Genomic DNA, 24,738 nt, shown 5'->3' on the forward strand with positions numbered 1-24,738 from the left:
TCACATTTCTCTCCCCCCCTGCACCTCACATCTCTCTCCCCCCCTGCACCTCACATCTCTCTCCCCCCCTGTACCTCACATCTCTCTCCCCCTCTGCACCTCACATCTCTCTCCCCCCTGCACCTCACATCTCTCTCCCCCCCTGCACCTCACATCTCTCTCCCCCCCTCCACCTCACATCTCTCTCCCCCCCTGCACCTCACATCTCTCTCCCCCCCTGCACCTCACATCTCTCTCCCCCCCTGCACCTCACATCTCTTCCCCAACCCATTTCAGCAGCCCCCCAACCCATTTCAGCAGCCCCCCCAACCCATTTCAGCAGCCCCCCCAACCCCTCATGGATGAACTACCCTCCCCCCCCTCATGTTACCTGATGGCGGCGGCAGCAGCAGAGGTGGTGGCGGCAGCGGAGGCAACAGATGGCGGCAGGGAGAAGCGCGAGGGATGCACGCTCTAGCAGCAGACCCCGGAAGTTCCGGGTCTCGCTACACTGCTAGTGCGGGAGAGGGGGGGGGGGGGGGGAAGCGCGCTGTCACACACTGCTCCTTCCTTCCCTACCAGGGAAGGGGGGCTGAAGTGGGGGTTGGAGGGAGCCGTCACGGGCCACACAGGGTGGCCCGCGGGCCGCATGTTGTGCAGGCCTGGCCTATAGCTACAGAGAAATAGAGGTGTTAAGAATCCCTTTCCAAATTGTCTTCATGAAGCTACGTTCCTTCTACTGTTTAGAGATTTTTCAAGGTGATTAGGGGCTATTTAAGAGAATTTCTGACGTAAAAGCGGAAATTAGGCCTTTAGTTAAGACATCACTTATTCACACTGCCAAATCACAGCTCAAAGATTCAGCAAGATGCCCCAGTTTCTTATTGTAGAAACACTCGACATGGAATGTTTACCTTTCTTGGAATAGTCAGGAATGTCCTTGTTAAAATACCTCCAAATATGTCAGCCAGGTTTTTTGTCACTGATATTTTGCTTAGTTTGAGGTTTGGGCTCCAAATAAAATAGGGGTTTCAAGCAAAGGAAATTGAAGATAGCAGTATTTATATTCAAGTGGTAGAAGGACAGACCTTGAATAATTGCTTAATTTTCATATGCGTCACACAAATTGGGCACAGTGCGTGCTTAACTATAGAAAGGCATCTCTCCCACAGCTCTCATATCACAACTTGCCAAGTATGTAATACTAGATAATGTACACATGATGAAAGGCGTCGGTTATAGTTGCGGCGTCAGTGCGACCGCGTGATGTCACTTGCTCGTGCGAAATCTGCACTGCAGGCTGGAGGCGACAAGGTGGTGTGGTGGAGGGGTGGCCGTGACATCACGTGAACGGTTCACCCGTATTGGCTGAACCGCTCACGTGATGCGGACGTCGTGCGGCAAGAACAATTTCAAATGTCTTTTCAAAAGTTGCCCTCCCCCGCAGAGAATATCGCACCCCTGAGTTACATGATAGGTAATATATTGAGGAACGTACATTTTAATTATGTGGGCAACTCTGAGCCAATAGTTTTAATGGGCAGCCCATTACAAAAAAGAACAGCAAACATCTCCGCTAGGTGAAGTGGAAACTCTGGAAATCACCCATGAGAAAAGAGCTGTTTATTAACCCTGTGTCTCTTTTTTTACTTCTTTTTTTTCTCTTTGAGTTGATTATGGGTTTGGCCTTTGAAACTGGTTATATCTCGCAAACCAGAGAAAACCAGTAAGCTCCTAATTTATATACCCCACAAAGTAACCACAATATATATATTTGCATATGAGTGTCAAAACGGAGTGCTACTGGGCATGGCAATATATAATTAAAATCAAGGACAGAACATAGAACACAGACAGTGTAAAGTATAAAGTACTTTACTGTGTATCTGTGTCATTGGAAGTAGCATTGGGCTCTGTCTGTGTTCTATGTTCTGTCCTTGATTTTAACTATATCTCGCAAACTTCAGCCGTGTCTCCTTATTTAGACAAGTCAATTAAAATCTAAGCGTCAGCATTACATCTTAATAGTGGGTACTTCATGTTTCCCCAATTAAAAAATAATAATAATTTTAAGAGTGATAATGTGAATACTGCGTCCTTTAATTTTCCAGTCATAATAAAATGATGTAGAAGAAGCTTAAACTGTCTGTTGTTTGCATAGTCAGAAACAGCTATGAAATCGGAAATAATATTCCAACTTTTTTTTTTTTTTTTTTTACTTTTTCCTTCAGTGAGAGAGAAAATGAATTTAACTGTAGGGCACATGCCGAACTAACACTTAGAAATTAATTTATTACCAGGCGAAGGAGAGCTTGGAGTAAGAATAGATGAGTATATGACCCTAATATCACAGAAATGTAGCAACCACTTATCTTAGAATATGTCAGACAGTTTATTATTTAAATCATTCAGCACTGTAATTGCATACAGCTTCTATAAAGCCTATCAATAAAGCCTATTTCTCTAAATTCATAGCTGCTGCGCATTATTGAAAGTATACTTCGTTCCTTTGTTTCATCCACTTGATCTGTAAATGAAGATTAATAAGAGTATGGTTCTCACAATACCATTTTTGTACATCCCCGTGCGACCCCTGCGATGCTAGAAGATGATGCGTTGTTACTGAAAGCAATGCATTTCAGACCCATCTTGCAGATATTGGGTTAATTGTTGAGAAGCAGAGGAGAAAATATGTTTAAGTGGTCGTTTAATATATATATATATAAATAAATAAATTCAACCTCCATTTTAAACTGATTGAAATGTCAAAGTATGATTTTTCAAGCCTGCGTTAGTAAATCAGTTACCATATTATGTTGGCCATTGGAAAATTGCAGCACTAAGCAGCTTTCCTGGCTGCAAAATAGTACAAATGGAATTAGACTCCATCACATATTCAACTATTGTTATGTATATACTGTACTGTATGCATTCGTCAAGTACGCTCAGGAACTTCTAAAAATAAAATAAAAATGTGAACATTTGTATTTTATTACATTTGATATAATAGAATACACTTTTTCATTTATTTTATTATTCTTTTTTTTTTGTAGAAGTTTCTGATAATGCCTTCACGTAATTTTTATACATTTAATGTTTCAAGTGCTCCCAGGCACATTACGCGAATGCATTTCTGTATGGTGTGTGTGTGTGTGTGTGTGTGTGTGTGTGTGTGTGTGTGTGTGTGTACATACACACACACGTGTGTATATATATATATATATATATATATATGTGTGTGTATATACTACTGAATATACAAATAAATAAAATATATTTATTTAATATTGATTTATTCATATTGCACACACTTAATTTTTAGCCGTTATTTTTGGTTGTAAGGAAGATGTTAACTGACAACAGAAGCCCCATTTTGTAAGCTCACTGCTGCTTAGTGCACCTTTAATCTTTAAATGAGGAAAATACAAGATTTTACATGCATATATATGTATGTGCGGTAATTTAGAAACATTTGATTAATGGAAAAATGGCAAGCCACGGTTCCTAAAAATGTTTCTCATAGCTTTCTAAGGTAACATTTACCTCCTCACATCTTTAACAGCAATCAGACATGACATGGGACATATTCATTGACCGTACAAATTTCCATCGGTATCATTCACTGGAAGGAGGCAGCCCCAGCCAGACAAGAGGCTCATTTCAATTTTAACAACGGTAATTAAAGGTTAATTCACCGAGTCAGGATTAACGAGAAAAATACAAATGATGGGCAAGCAGCTGCCATTATAATACAAGTTTAGAACAATACAATTATGGTAGGAATTTGACAAAGAAAAAAAGCTGTAATAATCAGATTGTATTGTTCCATGACTAATTGTGTTACAGTGAAGCCTACATGTAATGAATGTGTCGAAATCACCATCGGGGGAGACAGATTTCCTCCTTAAATTATGTCAAAAGATAAAATTTAAATGAATAATGAAATGGTACTGTACATACTCATGAATAAAGTATACATATTGTTCTTATATATTGTTAGTCCGAGAATGCGTATTTTACTAAATCACATACATTGGTTAATCAATGTAAATCAATCGAGGGCGTGCTGCATCAATACAAATGTACATTAAATGGACATTAACGGAAATAACTTGAGACCTAACAATCTAAGCACTGTTAACTGATTGAATAGGATTACATTTCGGTAAACGTGTTGTTATAATAGCTAGCTGTGTCACTGTTTTTGTGATGCCGTTGCATTGTATTTTCTTTATACTGTACATCTGTACATTTGGCTGGGATGCTGGAAAGATAATGTGATGTTGCACCAGGTGCACATAAATGGATAACTCTTAATGAAAAAGAAATCGGATGTATTTGTTTTGCTTCACAACCAACGCACATTCTAATCCCAACACCTGGATGCTGAGATGCTCTGCATAGCATTTTGCATAGATTGTTATAAAATACATAGTGCGTGGCTACTGATTACAGTGCCCATGTTTCCATTCACATATGACATTACTTTCTGTATTAAGCCCTTTGTTAAAAGATATTTAACTGATGGTATGCAGACCTGTAAGTCTGGATAGATCGCAAGATGTATCTCTTTGGATTTTCATGTTTGTAATTTGTTTTGTGCCTTTAAAAAAAAGGAACAAAACCACAATAATTTGGACTTTAGGTGGTAGTAATGAACCATGCAGAATAGCTTTTATAAAGCCTACCTGTCATTTGAAACCTGCCTAACAATTTACAATATCACTGCATTTATTTTTCAAAGGACATTAGGAAATATTTGCTGTCAGGGAATTCCCTGTAAGAGATCAGTCTGAGGACTCAATCCATTGCTGACAGTTGTTATAACACTTGGTCAACAGACATTGTTAACGAAATGAAACCATTCTAGGTGGGATGTTAGCGATTAGTATTGTTTTTCTTATTTGTCTGATATTAGGCTATAATGGCAATCTCTAAATGTATCATTGCTCATGTCTAAAGAAAAATTAATTAAACAACGATTGCAGCCTCATCTCATAAGAGCTGTATGAGGTTTAAATTAATCTCAAGCTTCTGTATTTTTTTTTTAATCAACTATTTCTTTATACTATGAGATTGACACAATGTGTTACATTGATGTGGCTAAGATCACAAGTTAATTAACGAGTTGTTAGATTTTTATTACAATTTTCAGCTGCATCACTCCGTAATTCTGATTAAAATTCTTATGTCTGCTACTCTACTCTTTATAATGTTTAACATTTGTAAGAGGCATCATTGAAGATTGCTTAATACTGTATATGCAATTCAGCATCAGCATAGTTTTGTAGTTAAGATGTTCAACTTCCTATTGATCTTTAAATGATTTGTTTGGAATGGCAAATAAAATAAATATTTATTGTACACATTTGCATATTGAAATGTAATTAATGCAATATGACATTAAACTGGTTGATTTCTTGAAATAGGAGTCTGTCTTATGGCAAATGTAATAAATCAAAATTTATTTTTAGGATCAATTAGGCAACATTTAGCCAATATTGCTGCTTAAAGGGTTTTAGTGAATACATAGGTATGTCTGGTCAACATCAGGTTACAGAAAATTGTACTTAATACATTCTTTTCATATTTACAGTCTAACATAAGTAAGAACTATGGTTGTTGTCATGGAAACACTTGAATGGATTTTTTTTTCTCTAAACAGGCATTTATTTGTTGGATGAACAGCCAGTTGCCTTTCATGTACAACCTTAACAGTCTTTAAAACAGTGTCTGATTTATGGTTATTTAAAGTAGACCACAATTATTGTGTTACGTGTAAAATTCTCTGTTTTCTAACAATATTTGGGTAGTAGCTCCAAGAAATAGCATTTAAGCCCCCTTTGGTGTGGGCAGTTGATAACTTTTCATTCATAATTAGTTCATAGAGAATCGAGAGACATTTCAGGGAAATTGAACTGTCAGTGGGTAGAAACAAGCATTTGACCTCATCACATTGAGTGGGGCCCATCATAATTTGTTCATTTGGTCCCCATCAGCCCAGCCTCATCTCTCATACGGCACCTTGCTGACCTTCCCTCTCCAATTCCGCTCAGTTCAGCTTTAATTATGACTCAGCAGACCCGAAGAAATATTGCAGCCTGCTCTCAAAAACCCTGAACTGCCACTCACCAAAAGATTGTTTTTTAACAGGTAATAAATGCCCAGAGGAAGTGGTGTTGTGTGTGTCCCACACAAGAGCAGCAGCTTCTTTGGAGATTTTTCTTGCCTCTCAAGTATGTCACTAGTAGATGGTGAAATGTTCATTTCAAGGGTTTTCCTGTCTGGAGGGAAGGGAAGAACCGTATTATTTTCTGGGATGTGTGCGTGAGCACTTGCATTAAGAAATCAAAATGAGAGGTCATCCCAGAGAAGGACAGAATAGCGCTGAGCGGTATCAATTGTATTACCAATTGCTTTTTAGACAATCAACATGAAGGCACCACTTCAGGTTTAGTGGGCAAATGGGAGGGTAGGGTCTTTCTAGTTCCCCAGAAAATGAGCATGCTAGTGATAGTGTTTAATAAATAAATAATATTCATAATGTTTGGAATGGGAGAACTCTGTGCCTCATTGGGTTAGCCCTTTATGACTTTGGCACAAATAAAAATTAGAAGATTATAATCTCTACAGGGCAGGAAGTCATGTCTGCAAATTATATGTCCAGCACTGAGCACGCTGACAGCACTACATCAATATGTTATGTAGCCATGCCATCTGTGGCTTCTAGTCTGCTTCCCTCCTGCCAGTAAGCCCTGGTACAGTCAGGCTGCCAGTAGTTGATATGGGGTGTGGGGGGACAGCGGGAGGCGGTGACATCAGGCCTGGCATGACCATTCATGAGTCCGACTTGGTGTCCTCCTACTGGCTGTCATTAAGGGCAGGTACCGCCCACATTTAGCAGTGCCTTTCCCCACTTGAAGGCAGGTCACACAATGGAGAGGCTGATTATTGGGCCTTCTCCGGTCCTCTTCTCTCCGGCGGAGAGTGAGTGTGGACCATACCTCTCTCTGCCTCTGCTAGGGAGGCAGGGAAGATCTAGGACAGCTGTGGGTGCCCTTGGCCTGTAGTGATGGTCCAGGGACCACCCATCAGTGGTAGCTGAGAGTTACTGCATCGGGTAGAAGCCTGCTTATTACTGTGCTGTACAAAAGAGATAATAAACCGTTCCTGTTGTTATACCTCCTGCCTGGTGCGTGACCTTACTGGGGGGAGAGGTAATAGTTCTACCGTGGGAGATCACCTTCAGTTCCTGGAGCCTACAGCAGATGGAGGCGCTGTACTGCTAAAGAGATATGTAGTGTATGAACCCAGAAGCCTAGTCCTGTGTCCCCACTACCACTGGCGGACGACTCAGCCCTCCTGTTACCAGCAGGTATCATGCACCACACGATACGTAATAGCCACATCTCCCACCGGGTGGGGGAAACACTTGCATTTGGAGGCACTGCTGAGATCTGTAGCAGGACAGGCTTTCAGCGAAACAAGGCTGGAAGTAACGTACCAGAGCAAGTGCAAAGGAAAGAGGAGGCTAGGTATAGTGTCCAGGGGACCCCGGCATACCATTACCAGGGACCACTTTCCCCGCCAAGGAACTATGGTTTGGAGACACAAAGGCTATTGCTGTTCTAAGTCGCCCTGAGGCGAGTAGTCGGGATGCATAAATGGGGTGCTCTGGTTAACTGAGTCCCAGGGACCCCTGGAGAGGGTCTGCAATACTGGCAGCCAAGAGGAGGCGGTGCCCGGTACTGATGGGGAGTATCTTAGGAAGGGTGTCTGACGTACAAGATGCCTAGACACCTTTGTTGGAAGAAGCCCAGAGTACTACTAGCCGCAGCCAGATCATGGAACCACAGAGTGCTTGTAATGGACTGTAATCTTGTGCAGATTATCGAGATGGAGCTTTGCTAGCCTGGGGTGTACATCCTACTCTTGGTAGACTGCAAATCTATGTGCTGTGAAGACTCACGAGGAACGGATTCCTGTCGGAATCGCGGTCACTGCGTGGTCTGTGAAGGAATTGTGCCCAAGATGGAGGTTCCCCTGTCCGGGAATATGCCACATGAGTTACACGAGCTAAAATGGCATCTCCCACCAAGGCTGGAGAGCGCATGTGTACCTGCAAACAGGCTGCACGTGAACTTTTAGCAACGTTCTGCACGGGTCTGGCGCTAAAGCCTGGACCCCACCCAAGCCATGTGACAGAGCCATGCCCCGTCCACGTTATCGGGTGCCTCTCCTCTAATCACCAGAGGGAGGGGACACGCCGACAGCCACTGCCTAAAGACTTTGGAGAACAAGGGAGGAGCCGGATTTGGCCAACCGCACCCTCGGGTCTTTGGAGCATGGCGAGTGAGAGGAGTGAAAGTTCCATTTCTCTTGTGCTTGTGCTTACAAAAATACTTGAATATGTCTGGTGATATGGACTTCGACCCCTATCGTCTACCAGGAGGGCTCCTGGTGGTCGAGGGGAAGAGGTACCTCAGAAGCCTATGCCCCAAGTGTGATTTCTCAGGTGGCGAACTGACCTTGTTTCCTGAAGCCCACACTGCTGCGGCCTACGGAATTCGCAGAAAATTATGCGACTAGCCCCAGAACCTGGGCGGTCGATACTGCTGCTATTCAATCTACCTCAACTATGGAGGCTTTGGAGGGCCTGTGCGCCCTAGACGTGGCCTCAGTGAATCAGAGTATCCTGGTGACTGCAGAGCAAGCTGAGACGGTTCCAGAGATGGTCGGAGAATCGGAACCAGGGTAAGGTGACTGCTTGGGGTGAAGAGACACTGTTGTTCTCAGAGGCGCAGGAGCTGCTGATTGCCACTGGAACTTAGAAATGATCCGGTGTCTTCCCCTGCAGATGTGTCCTTACCCTCCTCCCGTGCCAGTTGCAGACTTTCTTCTGTGGTGTTTCGACCGCTGTTGAATCTGCCGACCGACACTGTGGAGGAACTGAACAGTCCTAATGGCTCCTAGGGACAGAGGAGTCCTGCAAAAGTAACCGCGACCGTGAGACCTCAGAGGCGGATTAGCCTACCCTTCGTGGAGGTGTTCAGAGGCCGATCCAGGGATTCTCCGGTACAGATGGAGGTACCTTCCGGTGCCGATGTTCATGAGGATGATGACGACACGCTTCCTCCAAGACCGGATGTTTACGCACTTCCGGTGCGGGTCCTGTACTTGCAACAGGATCCCGTGATATCTTCTGGCGATGAAGATATTGGTACGGTGTCTGCCGGGGCAGATGAAAAGAAGGCGATTCCCACTCTGGTGAGTACCGCTTTTACCACTACCAATGCAGAGCTCTACATTGTCATTATAGGGCTGGTTCCCAGTCCAGGAGAGTTTCAGATCAGAGACTTTGACCAAGGCCAGGAGACTTTGTTCTTCATTGCGGAGCCTGGTAACAAGCCTACTGACTGTTCATTATTCCCTGAAGCTAAGAATTCCACTAGGTGGGCTCGAAAGTGGTTAAAGTCAGAACTTTTGTCAGGAACCCTGGCTTGGGGGGATTGAGTTTGAGTATAGCTCTGATGAGGATTCAGCCCTCCTGTAACCAGCAGGTTTCATGCACCATACGATCCATAATGGCCACATCTCCCACCGGGTGGGGGAAGCACCGTTGGTTATATTTGCATTGCAGTAATAAAATGCAACTCCAAATGTTTTCAGGCCCACAAAGCTTCTAAGGCATAGCATCAAGTATATCGAACATACAGACTTTTTTTTTTTAATGGGGTTTTTTGTGATGTTCTCCTTTGATGCTACTTATGACAATATAAAAGAAACCACTTTGGACAATGTTGGGGGGAAGTGAGGATGGGAATGTCTCCCTTCCTTAAAGTGAAGGTTCCTGGTAATACTCTGTATTTCTTTATACAAACCCGTAGAGGTGCGGAAGATGGGTTGCTGTGTCACTGAACACTGGAATATTTGTGTCACTCATTTTGCAATCGGGGTTTATTTTAAATCCGGTTTATTCTGCAGTTACTCGTTAGAGTTGCTTTGGCTACATTATTAAATTAAGGGTTTTAAAAAGAAGCAATAGCATAATCATCTATTTATCTATATATATGTGTTTGTGCCCCCTGTGATTGGCTGCCACCAGTAAATAAGCCTGTCATGGGAGACCAGGCCAAATACACCTTTATATTTAAGGGATCAGTCACAAGGCAAAACAGGCAGTAAAATAAATTGCGGTTTATTCGGATAAGACCTCGGAACATGATACAGAGAATATACACACGGGGGTCTGGGGGAATAAAATCTAGCCCTTTCCTAGTTGCAAGGCGCCTGCTTCAGCAAAGGCTTACCTTGATAGGACCCTGGTTCTGGGCTCCTGGACAGAAATCCAGCCTGCTGGCTAGGCCTTTCCTCCCCCATGCTTCTGTGTGAATACTGTAGCTCTTTCACTCAGAAGCACAGGTGAGAGGCCCAGCAGCAGCGTGTCTTAACATCCGGAAAACAGGCAGGCGAAAAAGAGAGAAAGCCGCTTTACTGCATACTCTTATATAGGCTTGATTCATATCTAAATCATTGAGAGGTCTGATAGCCAATTACAGCAGGGATTGAGATTACGCATTCACTGATAGGAGGGATAAATTCAAAATTTGCCAATGGAAAACGTCCTTATGAGTTTTGACTTACAGAGCCGTTTTTAGCTATTCCCAGCCCCCCTGTTGTGAAGGCTCCTATACGTCTGGAGGAAACAAAGGCAGATTTCCTGTAATCCCTTCCCCTTGGCTATATGCGGAACCTACCTGGTTTTGCACAGGGAATCCAATTAATTGAGCCTTTTGCTTTGAAATGCTAATTACCTCCTTGAGCTATGGATGCTATGCAGATGAGCTGGCATCTTAAACACATGCCCAGGCTGTCTGTATAGAGCCTTATATTAAACACAAAACACAATATAAAGTACACGGTTACAGAATATACTTTGGGGCACCTCATACTTATAAGGTAAATAACTTGGGGTTATTTGGACTCGAAATCCAGGAGTCTGGGGGACACAGGGAAGCCCTGGTATAATTCACCCTGCGTACCGACAAATAATACCTGCTCGCTGGGGAGAATTAAACGATTACCGGCAACTTTGGCCCCCAAACTCCTGCAAACAAAATAATTGTATTTCCACCAAAATATCCCCCATAAAACTGACACAAGAAATCTCACAGTTTTAGGGCTAAGGGAACATGAAATAGGAAAAAACAGGGTCATTTTATTTTCCAACATGTATTATCTAGCCCACTGGCCTTTACATACTGTAGTGACCACGGTTATTCTAACACAAAACCAGTGGCAATCGCCAAAAAGACCCAGGTACATGCTGGATACATGCCTTAAACTAGCCCCTGCATTTCTGCATTGATTAATGGCCCATCAGATTAACAGCGGGGGTCCCTGGCAGTCCCATTCAAACTGAATGGGACTGCCAGGGACCCCTGCTGTGTTAATCCTATGGGTCATTAGTCAATGCAGAAATGCCTTAAACTTGCCTTAAACTAGCCAGGTTACACCCAGCACATACCCAGAATGTAACCGGGCTAGTTTAAGGCAAGCTTTAGAATACTCGTTGTCTCGTCTGTAGTTAACCCCACACACAGTTCCTAGCCTTCAACCCTAGGGGGACAGTATCACAGGGCAACACAGTAAGGTACAATATTAGACCCAAGAGCTGACACTCAGCCCTTACCATACGGTTTCAAGGGATGCCAGCCGGGCTCCACCTTTATTAATGAAGGCCGGCTTCGCTCTACTGTCACACCTTCCCCCTCAATTATGAAGGCGCCAGGACAGTCACCATCAGGTGGCTTGCTGAGCCTGAAACAATTGAGGTTGCAGGAAAGAAACAGAGTCTCTCTGGCTGGTTAAGTCCTCCAGCATGGTTGGACCCCTTGCCTCATCCATAGTCCAAGTTCAACAGGGCAAGTGTCCACTGCAGACCTTGAAATGCTGGTTCACATTCTGGGAACCAGGCTGCCAGCACCAATGCCCTCTGGTCAGTCACCTTGGTCAGGGGGGTCGGTTAGAACACTGTAGTGGGTCACCAATCCCTATAGTACCCTTGCATATCCCTGACCTCCCTCTATCCTTTCCCTTTCCATCAAGACACTGTACTCAGTCTGATGGTGGGGCTGCTGACCCCTGGGATCTACCGGGCGATCAGTACACTGGGTTCTGCTTGGCTCACTCATAGCAGGGACCCTCGGTCTCCCTAACGCCTCTCGCATCCACTCCCAGAGGGGAGCTGTCTGCCCCTGCTCCATGGAGCCTGCCCTAAACCTCCAAGGAACCACTAACTGGCTCCTTGCTGTCTCTGATCTAGCAGGAGCTCCAGGGGCTGGTATCCAGGCAAAACGCCTACTATGGTCCGTGTGGTGGGCTGACGTCACGGCCACGCCTACACAGGGCATGACGGCCACACCACCCTCACACCGCGTGCTCCTCTTGGCCTCACTGTCCATTTGGGTGACTGGCAGGACCGCATAGTGACTCCACTCCGCAGCCTCCCTCACTGTCTCTCCCTTCCCCCCGCGCCGCCTCCTCCCGCTCTCACACACATCCGCATCCTCCCTCGCGCTCTCCCCCTTCCACCCGCGCCGTCCTCCCGCACACCGCCGCATCCTCCCTTGCGCTCTACCCCTTCCACCCGCGCCGTCCTCCCGCACACCACCGCATCCTCCCTCGCGCTCTCCCCCTTCCACCCGCGCCGCCCTCCCGCTCACCTCACCGCGCCTGACCGCCCCCTCCCTCGCGCTCTCCCCCTTCCAACCGTGCCTGACCGCCCCATCCTCCCTCGTGCGTTCCCCCTTCCAACCGTGACTGACCGCCGCCGTCCTCCCGCCTCCGTTCAGTTGCGACTGTCTGCCAGGGGCGCCGCACGGCCGGACCTCTGACGTCTCTGGGAGACATTGCGGACGGCGCTTGTGCGCAACAACCAGCATCAACACCGGGTAAGAATCTGCATACAATTACGACTCACCTCCCCCACCACTGTCTCAGACTCTCACCCCATCACCCTTCAGCTACACAGTCATATATATATATACACACACACACACACACACACACACACACACACACACACACACACACACACACACACACACACACACACACACACACACACACACACACACACACGGGAATTGGAGATATGAAGGGGGGGGGAATGGAGCTGTGAAGGGGATGGGGGGAATGGTGCTGTGAAGGGGGGGGGAATCGGACATGTGAATGCAGCTGTGAGGGGAGGGGGGACAAAACTGGAGCTGTGAAGGGGGACGGGGACCGGAGCTGTGACGGGGGGAGGGGGACCGGAGCTGTGACGGGGGGAGGGGGACCTGAGCTGTGAAGGGGGGGAGGGGAACCGGAGCTGTGAAGGGGGTGGGGGGACCGGTGCTGTGAAGGGGGATGGGGACCAGAGCTGTGAAGGGGGGGAGGGGAACCGGAGCTGTGAAGGGGGTGGGGGGACCGGTGCTGTGAAGGGGGATGGGGACCAGAGCTGTGAAGGGGGATGGTGACCGGAGCTGTGAGGGGGGGGGGGGGGACCGGAGCTGTGAATGGTGGGGTGGGAACAGACCTGTGAATCAGGGAGGGGGGGGGGGGTTGGGGAACAGACCTGTGAAGGGGGGGGAATCAGCTGTGAATGGGGGGGAACGGAGGTGTGAAGGGGGGGCGGAGCTGTGAACGGGGGGGGGGATTGCTGTGAAGGGGGGAGAAACTGACAGGGGTGGAGAAAGGGGAATGGGGAGGGGGGGAGCCAGGTATATCAGCTAGTACTTCATAACATTTCCTGGTAATTCAAATCCCCTTAAACCACAGATCTGAACAATGTAGTCTTGTGGTGAATATTAGGTTGTCAGTAGGTTTTCAGGTCCTTGACATAAAGGATACAGGTGCAGTACTTTAGTGACTAGTAGTTTCATCAATAACTTTGCCTTTCTTTAAGTTTATACATAATGGACCCCTTCAATCAGCTTTCTTGTTCTTTTGTCATTTGTTTAAAAAGCATGTACTTTCAGCTTAGTCAAGGTTATGACAAAAGAGTTGGTTATTTACCCAAAGGAGAGAGCCGCTTCATAAAATCTTGAGTTTGTCAGTAGATAATACACAGTTTGAAACTTCATGCAGACCTTGAGCTCTGACGGCGCTTGTCAAAGGACTGATTCCAAACAAGCATTGGCGATGAAGACATCGCTTAGTGACTTGAACATGGTATGTTTGCTTGAAATTGTGTTGATTGATGTTCATTTTATTGCATGAATTTGTAAGGGTGGCACTATAACAACGTTTGTTTATAGGTGATAGAGAGTAATAGATCGTTACAGCATCTGCTTATTTATTGCAGTAAAGCTTCTTGAATGCTTATTTATTGCAGTAAAGCTTCTTGAATGTTGTTCAATATTTTTGAAGTCCGACCAAAAGAGCCGTGATGCTTGGAAATATAAAGGAAAATAACCTGTGTCAAAGTTAACATCTGTAACTGCTTCTGTTCCTTAACAGTGGGGTTTTTTTTTAATTATTTTTCTTTTATCCATTTGCTTTACAAAGAAGCTGCTTTAGCGTTTTTTTAACAACTCTGAATGACATTTTTTATGTAAAAATGTAACTAGCATTTTTTGTTTCTAGATCAACCATTTACAAAGTCCCATCCCCTTCCTCTTCTGAAGCAGGCTCTGGCATACCCCTTTTTGAGCCCTGCCCTCGATTAGCATAGATAGCAATGTACCAATTGTATCTAGTGACTGCCTGGTCACATGATCTTCCCAACAGAACTTTACATCTTTTTGTCCTCTTCTGCTGCACTGACAGCCATTTAGTGACCCACCAAGCTGAATCTCCGCTTACCGATCACAGGACAACGGATCGATTGGCAACTTGGCTAATTACTTATCATGTTGTGGATTGTATTGATGTACATATTAAAGCATACCTTTTTCAATCTACCTATTTTTCAATGTATCCAAGTGTGGCGAATGAGACTTGAAATTCACCACACCATGTAAAAATTCTTCCCTCCCCTTCCAATATCAGTCTATGGCGCCTGCGCCGCCGGGGTCTGGGCTCCGTCCCCGCTGTTCTCTGATTGGTCATCCTCTCCTCATTGCTTCCGGCCACCATCCACGGCCCACCCCCTCAGCACCAGAGCTTCCATCGGCCGCTGCACTCACGCTTGCCACCACCGCCGCTCTTGCCGCCACCACCGCCACGCTTCCTGCCTAGACAAATTTTAATCCAGACACGTTGGCAAACTCAAATTTGCCACACTTTCATGGCCAATTCGCCTCTTGTGGCGATTGGCGACAGGGTTGCCCATCTCGGTATTAAAGGGACAAAAAAAAAAAAGTAGCTTGGACTGCTGCTTTAAGGGATGACTGTCATTTGTACTGCCCTTCGGATGAATAGTTCTTTTGAAATCTCCTTGTATTGAACCTGAATATATTTGTATATAGTTATCATATCCCCAGTTGGATGTCTCTTTTCTAATGTAAGCAAATGTAATTTAGCTAGCCTCTGTTAGATTTTTCATTCCCTTTATTCATTTGGTGGCTCTTCTCTGTACTTATTTTTCCATAATGTCATTTTTTTTATGGAGTGGTGCCCAAAACTGTACTCCATATTCAAAATGTGTTCTTAATTATTTATACAATGGCATAATTATACTTTCTTCCCTCCCATCCATACCCTGTTTAATGCAAAATAAGATCTTATTTGCCTTTGCGATTTCCTGACATTGGGAACTATTAGTAAGCCTGCTGTCTACAAGCAGTCATACATTAACTTTATAGTTTTCTATTGACGGCCAAGCAGCCATGTTTGTAGGTTTTTTTTTTCTTTCTTTTTTGTCAAACACCGGCACACAAAACGACATAACTACAAAATATCTCTGAAACCAGAGGGTCCCGAGACACAGGTGGACCATGGATCAGCTCAAGAGTATACCTCTCCACCTATCCCCTGTGGGAGGGGATTTCTGCTTTGACACCTCCCATTGAAATGTTTACCTGGTCTGTTACTCCAAAACAATGGCAAAAAAGTACTTTTAGGTTTTTCACTGCACTTGTCGGTCAAGTTAACGCAGGCGCAAATCAAGTCAAAACATCACCCTTTGAGTAACAATATATGCTGCACTTGACCCTTGAATTGAGAGTTCTTTCATTTCAAAGGGATAAATTGCAGTAATTCGTCCACCACAATTAAAATAACCTGGGATATATTGCAACATGTTTATTTTCAAATATAACATTGCTGTAAATCAATAATCTATAATGGCTATAGAGAAGTCGTTATGAGAGGGACAATATGAATGATGTAGTGTCAAGTGCATTACAGATATCTGGTCATACTAGAGAGGATAAATTGTTTGGTAAAATGGGTCTCTTTGAGATTGTGAGAACATGACGATCGCTGATGGGAAATTTACAGGAGAATCCTAGAAACGAAAAAAAGCAATGCTCTGTAATCTTCTAAAATTATAAAATTAAATAACTTTTTTTATGCCACGTGGAGTTGTTTTGCTGCCTTGTTTTCTAGTAATTCAGTGGTTTTGTAATGCTGCGCTGGGCTCTGCCTTGGAAACATAACCAATATATCATAGTCAGTAGTGCATTTTCAAACCCTTTTCAGATACTCCTATAGCATTTTTTAACTTTCTGTAAGAATTAATCAGTTTCAACTTTCCCCAGTAGGTGCAGTTTACATGTACAATTTTAATGTTATACAAAAACAAATGTAAGTGGCAGATGAGATTGTAATAAAAACAAACAGCCGGCGCCTCCAAGATATTTACAGTGAGTGAATTCTGAAAAAATGGAGAGTCCAATCGGGGGTAGCAAGCAGTCCTGAGGGGAATCTTGAATGAAGTCTCAGCGGGATGACAAACAAACATAAACAACAAAAAAGACAAAAAGAAAAATCATAGTGTAACTCTAAAAAACCAAACACATGAGAAGAATAACTAAATGATGATTACAATTTTAATAAAATACAATTAATAAATATATAACAACAAACAATTGTCCGTTGGGCTAAGGACCAAGAAATGCAGTACCATCCAGTAGGAGTAATATTGAAATCCTACTTACAGCAAGGCTGAAAATTATGGACCCACAGAGCAGATGTCCTCCCCAGACGTGGGATCCTCTGCAAGGGATGTTTCACGAGTCCTCCGGAGATCCACAATATCAGAACAGCCACCGCCGCCGCACTCACAGGCCCGCACAGTCCACAAGGGGTACCATACGGGTAAGCCGGAGCTCCACGCAGCTAGGACCGACTGCACCGCCGTGCACACAGGCCCGCTGGACGCGCAGTGCGCCAATGACGTCACAAAGCAGCGCTGGCACACGGGGAAGTCCTGAAAGGCTATATTATCATGTAGGCATACATTCCAATAATGGCCAATTTCATCAGGAATAAAATAGATCTACCTATATTCTATTTTTTTTTTTTTTTATATGCATACACACGTGTGTTTGTACACCTCGAATCCAGATGCATTTCTCTACATGTATTTTCAGGTACAATATTTTTAATGTATGCATATTGTGAATTGTAAATAGTAAATTGATGTTCAATAAACAAATGTGAATTTATGTAATGTTACATTCAACACAACTTGTTTTGTTGTACGGTCTGCTATAAGGTTTTATTTCAAGCTGATTCATTTTGCATTTTTTTTAAATTCTATTTCCTCTTTTACAGGTTATAATTAATTTCTTTCCTTTCTAGAAAGTTTCACAATTTTAATCTTAATAACCTATAAAAAGAAATCAGACATGCTATGTCATAAAATAACTATTAGTGACTGGTTTGTATCCTATAAATCTAACTTGAGTTGATAATATGCTCCATTACCAGCTAACTGCACAGAGTATTTTTCATTTTACACTCTTCAGTTACTTTTTAGTGAAGTGTTAAAAAATATGAAGCTTTTCTACTCTTTAAAATTGCATGCCGTCTGTCTGTTATTAGGGAAGATAACAGCTCTTATAAATGTTTCAGTAAGCGCTAAGTAGACAGTTATGTGCCCTCTCATTCCACGCTTATTTGCTTACAGTAATAAACTGATAAAATATGTGTGCTTTGCTGCTGTGTATCTGCAGGCATCAGGAATCGCATAGATTTCCTTTAGAAATAATGTTGTGTCTGCAGAATTGATTGGTTATTTTCTTAAACCATTCAAAGGTGTGACTTATCATTTACAAATTCGCGGTGTAAGATTTGTGCTACCTTACCTCAAACATGCTTAAAGCTTCTTGTTCTGTTAACTCTTTTCTGATCTGTTTTGTCTTAATATTAGTATGCGCAGAGTAACAATATTAAGAGCGCTGGCTATTGAAATGTAACCTTGTTGATGCTGAACAGTATCCTTTACATTGCAGTATGTTTCAAGTCTCTGCAGCTGTGAAAGTTGCATCTAATTTAAAAAAAAACTATTCCAGCCAGGTGATTTGCATAAAACTCACTTTAAAGTTACCAATATGTAAAACATTGGATTGCAATCCTGGAATTCCTTGTTAGCCATTTCCTTTGTGGAATAGTATCATTAATAATACTTCTTTTTATATTGTGATATAAATGCAGTTTATGCTCTATATATTGCAGCACTAACTGAATTCATCCCATCTTTAATTTACAGTAGAATCATGTTTGCTGCTTGCTGATTTTGGTACATTGCATCTTCCTGTTATTTAGTTGAATTACATTGTCTATATTTGGAACTTCCTCTGCCATGAATTACATTACCAAAATACAGCTCAATCCCGTTATAGCGCGATCCGCTACAACGCGGAGCTGATTATAACGCGGTCTGAGCATGTCTCCGATTTAAAAACATTCTCTCGGCAGCTGTCCGCTCTCTCCTCTCCCTGCTTCATAGGGCTATGTCCACGTGCATGGCATTTACGTAGACTTGGAGCGCAGAGGAGGGTCACATGACACAAAACACATCACCCTACGGGAATTTTTTTTTTTAAAACATTCAATGCTTTATTGCTAACGGACACATACACTCACCTACACCATGTGGAATTGAACCATAATACACATGCAGGAATCGAACCCAGAACCTTTCATATACTAGTACCAATTCTCTACCTCTACACCACAGGCTTGGTGTGACAAAACAGACTCTATAAATATACTTAGCTTCTACAGCACATTGCAATGGACTGCACTGTGTACTATGTATATGTTAAGTTTGTTTTTAGAGTCTGTGACATCACACAATCTCCCGTAGAGGTAGAGAATTGGTACTAGCATTTGAAAGGTCCTGGGTTCGATTCCTGTATGGTATAATTTATAAAATAAATAAAAGCTGCAGATGTCGGTAAGTGCTCGCATGGCAAAATGTTATAACACGGTCTCATTCTGTGGACCCCGTTGACCGCTGCACTTCTACATCTGTGGCTACCCGAATCTATTCTAAAGCTTGCCATAAACTAGCCCGGTTACATTCTGGGTATGTGCTGGGCTTGTTTAAGGCAAGTTTAAGGCATTTCTGCGTTAACCCATTGGATTCTTTTGAATGGGACTGCCAGGGACCCCTGCTGTTAATCTGATGGGCCGTTAATCAATGCAGAAATGCTGGGTCTAGTTTAAGGCAAGTTTAAGGCATGTATCCAGCATGTATCTGGGTCTTTTTGGCGATTGCCACTGGTTTGTGTTAGAATAGTAGCAGTCTCTGCTGTATATTAAAAACTGCACAACATTTTTGTTGATAGAACCTTGTAAGAATAATTTGTATACATTACGCATTACTTTCTCACTTTTTTTGTAGTAGCACACCAGTGAAAAGTGCTTGTATTCTGTGGCTTTTTAGCTGTTTTAGCTGTTATTTCTGTCATTTATACTAATCATAGGCTGTTTCTATAATTTGACATCATATACAATTATATCATTTTTTTTGTGTTATAATACTTTTTTTCCCAAACTGTTTTATGATTTGGAATCAGTGTTATGTTTTCTGGCTGGCAATCTTTAGTCCAGGTGGCAAGCCCAATCTGGCCCAGGAGCCAGGCAGTCCACATACCATACATAGAGGCAAGCTACACGCAACCTACACACATACACACCATACAATAGGCAAACTCCCACACATATGCATCATATATACACACACACCCTCTTCACATACATCATATATACACACGCATTGCATTTTATTTATGCATATATATATATATATATATATATATATATATATATATATATATATATATATATATATATATATATATATATATATATATATATACAGTGTTCGACAAACCTATACATTTGGTCGCCCCGGGCGAGTGGATTTAACTCCCGGGCGAGTAAATATTGGCCCAAGCAGCACACATTTGGTACTAGGTGGCGAGTAGATTTTTTTGTGTGGCGAGTAGATTTTTTGGTGATTTGTCAACCACTGTGTGTGTATATATATATATATATATATATATATATATATATATATATATATATATATACACACACACACACACACACACACACACACACACACACACACACACACACACACACACACACACACACACACACACACGCCTCAGGCATGCAGCGGCCAGTCGCAAAGTGAAAATCGCCGGTTCCGATTTTCTGCGTATGCGCAGACCGGCAATTACTTCTTCTGCGCATGCGCAACCTCCATTCGGCGTGTGTGCAACCTTCGTTCTGTGCATGTGCAACCTTGACACACACCCCCATTCTGCACATGCGCGACCTCAGAATTCGCTGTTTTGCGAATGCGCAGACATGGCGGCCCCCTTCTCGGTATCGCCGAGAAGCAGGGCCGTGTGTGTGCATATGTATCCATAGGTATCCATCCCTCAGACTCTGCTAAACCAAGGTCAGCGACACCAGAACAAGGCCCAGCTCCAATACGTGGACCGAATCGGTTCACCAACTAGGTTGCTGGATGATAATGATGCTGGACCACCCACCTGGGGAGGGAGCTTGGTCCCCTTTGGGTTTTTGTACAACCATCTGGTGCAGATGTGAGCCGGGCGCTATGGTTCACAACTAGGGTCTATGTGGTACATGGCTTGATATGCCTACATGGGTGCTCCCGAGAGCACAGCGGGCCCGCCAGATCTTCCTGATGATATAGGTTACAGGTGATCACTGAGGTGTAACATTGCTTCGTTATGTGTTTTTTTTTTTATATATATATACTGTAGAATTAACTTTTGTGAATTAACAATGGTGGTGTTATGATTATTAATGTTTTGTTCTCAGCTTGGGGGATGTGCGGTCCCCAGGTCCTACCCCCTTCCCCTCTATCGTTTTCCTCCATGTCATTCTCAAACCTGAATGTTGCCTTCACGTTCAGGCCTCATGTGGGGGTTAGTTCTTTTCAGTTTGTGTTCCCCAAAAGAGGTATGTTCCTCCTCCAACCTTTTTTGTTTAATTTTCCTCTTAAATGTTGAATTGCGAAGCCTATGTCTTACGCGCAGCCTGTCCTGCTCTGTTTAGAAGCGTAATGCATCTTGGAGGCAGATTATTCCCTGCTCCATATGGCTACTTTCCTGTACCCGGGGATATCTTCTCTGAAATTTATATCCCACAATGTTAAGGGGCTTAGAAGCCCTACAAAATGGAGAATGGTTTTCTCCAATTATAAGAAAATGGTGGCTGGTTTCATCTTTAATTATCTTATTCTGTACTTCACATTTGGTCTGTGCTGTGAGGAGGGAAATGAACGATTCATTGATTTTGTAATAATTGACGGTACACATGCCGTTGTAGTGGCTTTATCTTTTTCAGTATTTTTATTTTTAATTGTGTAGGACACAGTTTAATCTAGCACCGTATAAATTCTGCATGCTCGTGCCATTGTAAATAGGTTTGCAATCAATTATATTTTACTGGTAATACATCTACAGAAAAATACATTACCTGTTTCACCTCTTGTCTCTGTATTCAACAGGTCTGTACATCTGCCTTTGTCCCTACAAAGTCATACGAACTACTCCATCGAATGAGCGGAAAGGGACTATCAGCACAATATCACTTTGCAAGACAGCCATGCATTTTTGGGGAACACATGGTCTCTGTACAAGTTACGTTTACCAATACCGCAGACCAGAAAATAGAAAATATTCATATAGAAGAAAAAAAGATGCCAGCGGGTGTGAAGATGCACATGTTTAATCCGATAGGTGAGCTAAGTATATTTTACAATTATAGTTTGTTTGGTGTAGCAATCAATTTAAGTTATATGTTTGATGATAAATAATTTTATTTATTCTAGCATTAGAATTAACTTTCATTTGTCTAGTGAAATGTCATAATGTGATACGTAGGGTATAAATGAAAAATAAATCCAAATAAATAAATAAAGATTTCCATTAGAAATCTTCAAGAAGAGAATTCTTTTCAAATTGCTCAAAAGCCAGTTTAAATTGGGTTTGCTAGAAAGTTTTTTCATTTACATTTTCTGTTTTCCACAAACTTCTATTTTGAAAAATCTTTTTCTGTTTTTTTTTTTTTACCTACTAAAAAAAGCTCTTGTGAATCAAGGACTTGGTGTGTGGATCAAGCATAGACCAGAGTTAGTATTGCACTGAAAATAACGTATTTACACCTTTTAAAGGACTGGGTTTGTAGCCACAGGTTTCTGTATTTCACACTGTATAGCACACTGCTTCATCCCTTTTTTAAAGAGGTTCAACCACATATCACAAATGGCAAACTATTTTCTAGCTTGTCTGAAAATGCATTTATATAACGATATATATCAAACTTAGCCAGTATTGCAGGACCCTACTTTCTTAAGCGTGAGTTGGCTACTGTCATGAGTGAAACATCTCCATAGTTCTAGTGACTTGGATATCTGAAAAGACATTAAAGGATAATATGAAGCCCAGTGTTCCATAAAACTCTTATACGTTCATGGAAAATTAGACATCTATCACTGCTGTATATTTGAGTTCTTTTAATGGTCCATTACTATGTTAAACAAGTAATTCCGTGAGGCAAGTTCAGATACTAATATTGCCTGGTTTTCTATAGAATGGTATGTTTAGTTGGATTGATTTTAATGTGTCTATGTGCCCCCTCGCAGTTAAGGTTACTTTTACATGTTCAGGGTATGTTGCCTATTTAAAATGAACCAATTACTGCATGCTGAAGTTCAGTGCACTACTCCCCGGAGTCAAAGGTGCACACACTCCCAACAACCCCGCCCTCACCAAACTCCTATCCAACAAACCCCTGGCATTTTCATACAATATTAAATGTATATACGCCACTTCATGACAGCAATAACATATAGGTTTGTCTTCCTCCATTCAGCTGGGGGTAGGACAAGGCATCTGACACTTGACTGTAGGAGGACACGTGCATCTTTCACAGGTTGAGGTTTAGATTGTGTTTTCATTATAGTTACATATGGGATAGTATTGAGCACAATCCCCCAAAAAACTAAATTAAAAAATAAATACAATTAGGTAGTCGCTCATCTTTAGTGCAGTGTTATGAGCGAGTATTTTATTTTATATTGTGCAAGGATTTACATTTTTAATTTTGTCTTTTGGATATTGCTGTCCTAAAATTACTGAGCAAAACTTGTGAAATGGGGCATTAACCTTCATGTTTCATTGACTATTAGTACCATATTCTGTGTGAAAAATAAAACTGAGAAAAATTGGTAGTTTTACTTTTTTATTGGTCCAGCCAATATTTAAAGTGTATGTTGCCCGTTTTCTCTTTAAGAGAAATGTATTTTCTTATACAGTATAAAGTGAATGGACTGCTCTTTTATTACATCAAACTCTATACTTTTGGCACGACTTTGCTATTCCTTTTTGTTAATTGGTTTCTAAAAATGTGACGTTGCATATCTGATACTGCAATGCACATTTCAGTTATATTGGACTCCAGAAATGATCATTTTAACTTTACCTTATGCCCTAAAATATATTTATTAGCTATTGTAGGCCAGGGTGACCAAATAGACCCTTAATTTGTTATTTTCTAACAGTGCTTGATGGGGTATGCTTTAAAATATTCAAACAAGAACAAAAAACAGAGGTTTGCAACGAATCCTAACCTTGCATGTGCTGGTCTGTGTGACTGAATTACAGTTTGATTTCAAGTGCAATTTGTATAAAGTGTGGAGTTAGAACCAGAAGGTGTGAAACAAGGTAGATTGCAGTACATTGACTTGTTAATACTTTATACTCTGTAGTGCAAAAATGAGTAGGATTGAGAATGCTACTCAATGCACATCATGCCAAATGTATGTGCACTTGGAGCAGCTGTTGCAGGGAGCAAACCGCTTTGGGAAGTGTGAGTAGGTGGTCTCTTTGGAGTCTCAGATTGCTGATCTGAACAGGCAACTTGCAAAATTGAGGGCCATTGACAATCTTGAAAAAAGTTTAGTGCTCACTGAGCAGGTCCTGGTTGGGACTAGTGGTGCAGATGGTGAAGCTGTGAGTGAGGACCAGGTGGAAGAGGCAGGCCAGTTCTGAACTGACCTATTCCAATAGATTTTGCCAGATTGAGTGATAATATTGGGGCTGTTAGGGCAAGAATGGCAGGGCTGGGAAGGCTGATTCCTCCAGCAGCCAGGGGAATAGTTCCTCCGGGTCTGAGGGGATTCGGGATACTCAGAGACCAAAAAAGGTTGAGGAGTAGGGAACTCCATTATTAGGAGGGTAGAGAGGGCAATCTGTTGCTGTGACCGCATGAACTGAACAGTTTGTTGTCTCCTGGGGGTTCGAGTTCTGCACATAGTGGATCGGGTAGAAAGTT

The 24,738-nt window shown here is 42.7% G+C and overlaps 1 protein-coding gene across 8 annotated transcripts in view; it reads left to right on the top strand.

Annotated features, from left to right (window-relative positions):
• Positions 1-24,738, top strand: part of AP3B1 (adaptor related protein complex 3 subunit beta 1) — a 285,331-nt gene that overhangs the window by 170,612 nt on the left and 89,981 nt on the right. For all 8 annotated transcript variants that reach the window (XR_012799929.1, XM_075591004.1, XM_075591033.1 and 5 more), the window contains one exon: positions 21,911-22,142. Coding sequence is in view for 7 of the 8 variants with exons in the window: in XM_075591004.1 (XP_075447119.1) it covers positions 21,911-22,142 (232 nt within the window). In the remaining variant the exon portion in view is untranslated. The remainder of the gene's footprint in view (positions 1-21,910; positions 22,143-24,738) is intronic.

Source organism: Ascaphus truei, chromosome 1, assembly GCF_040206685.1.
Source record: "Ascaphus truei isolate aAscTru1 chromosome 1, aAscTru1.hap1, whole genome shotgun sequence".
In the NCBI taxonomy this organism is placed as follows: Eukaryota; Metazoa; Chordata; class Amphibia; order Anura; family Ascaphidae; genus Ascaphus; species Ascaphus truei.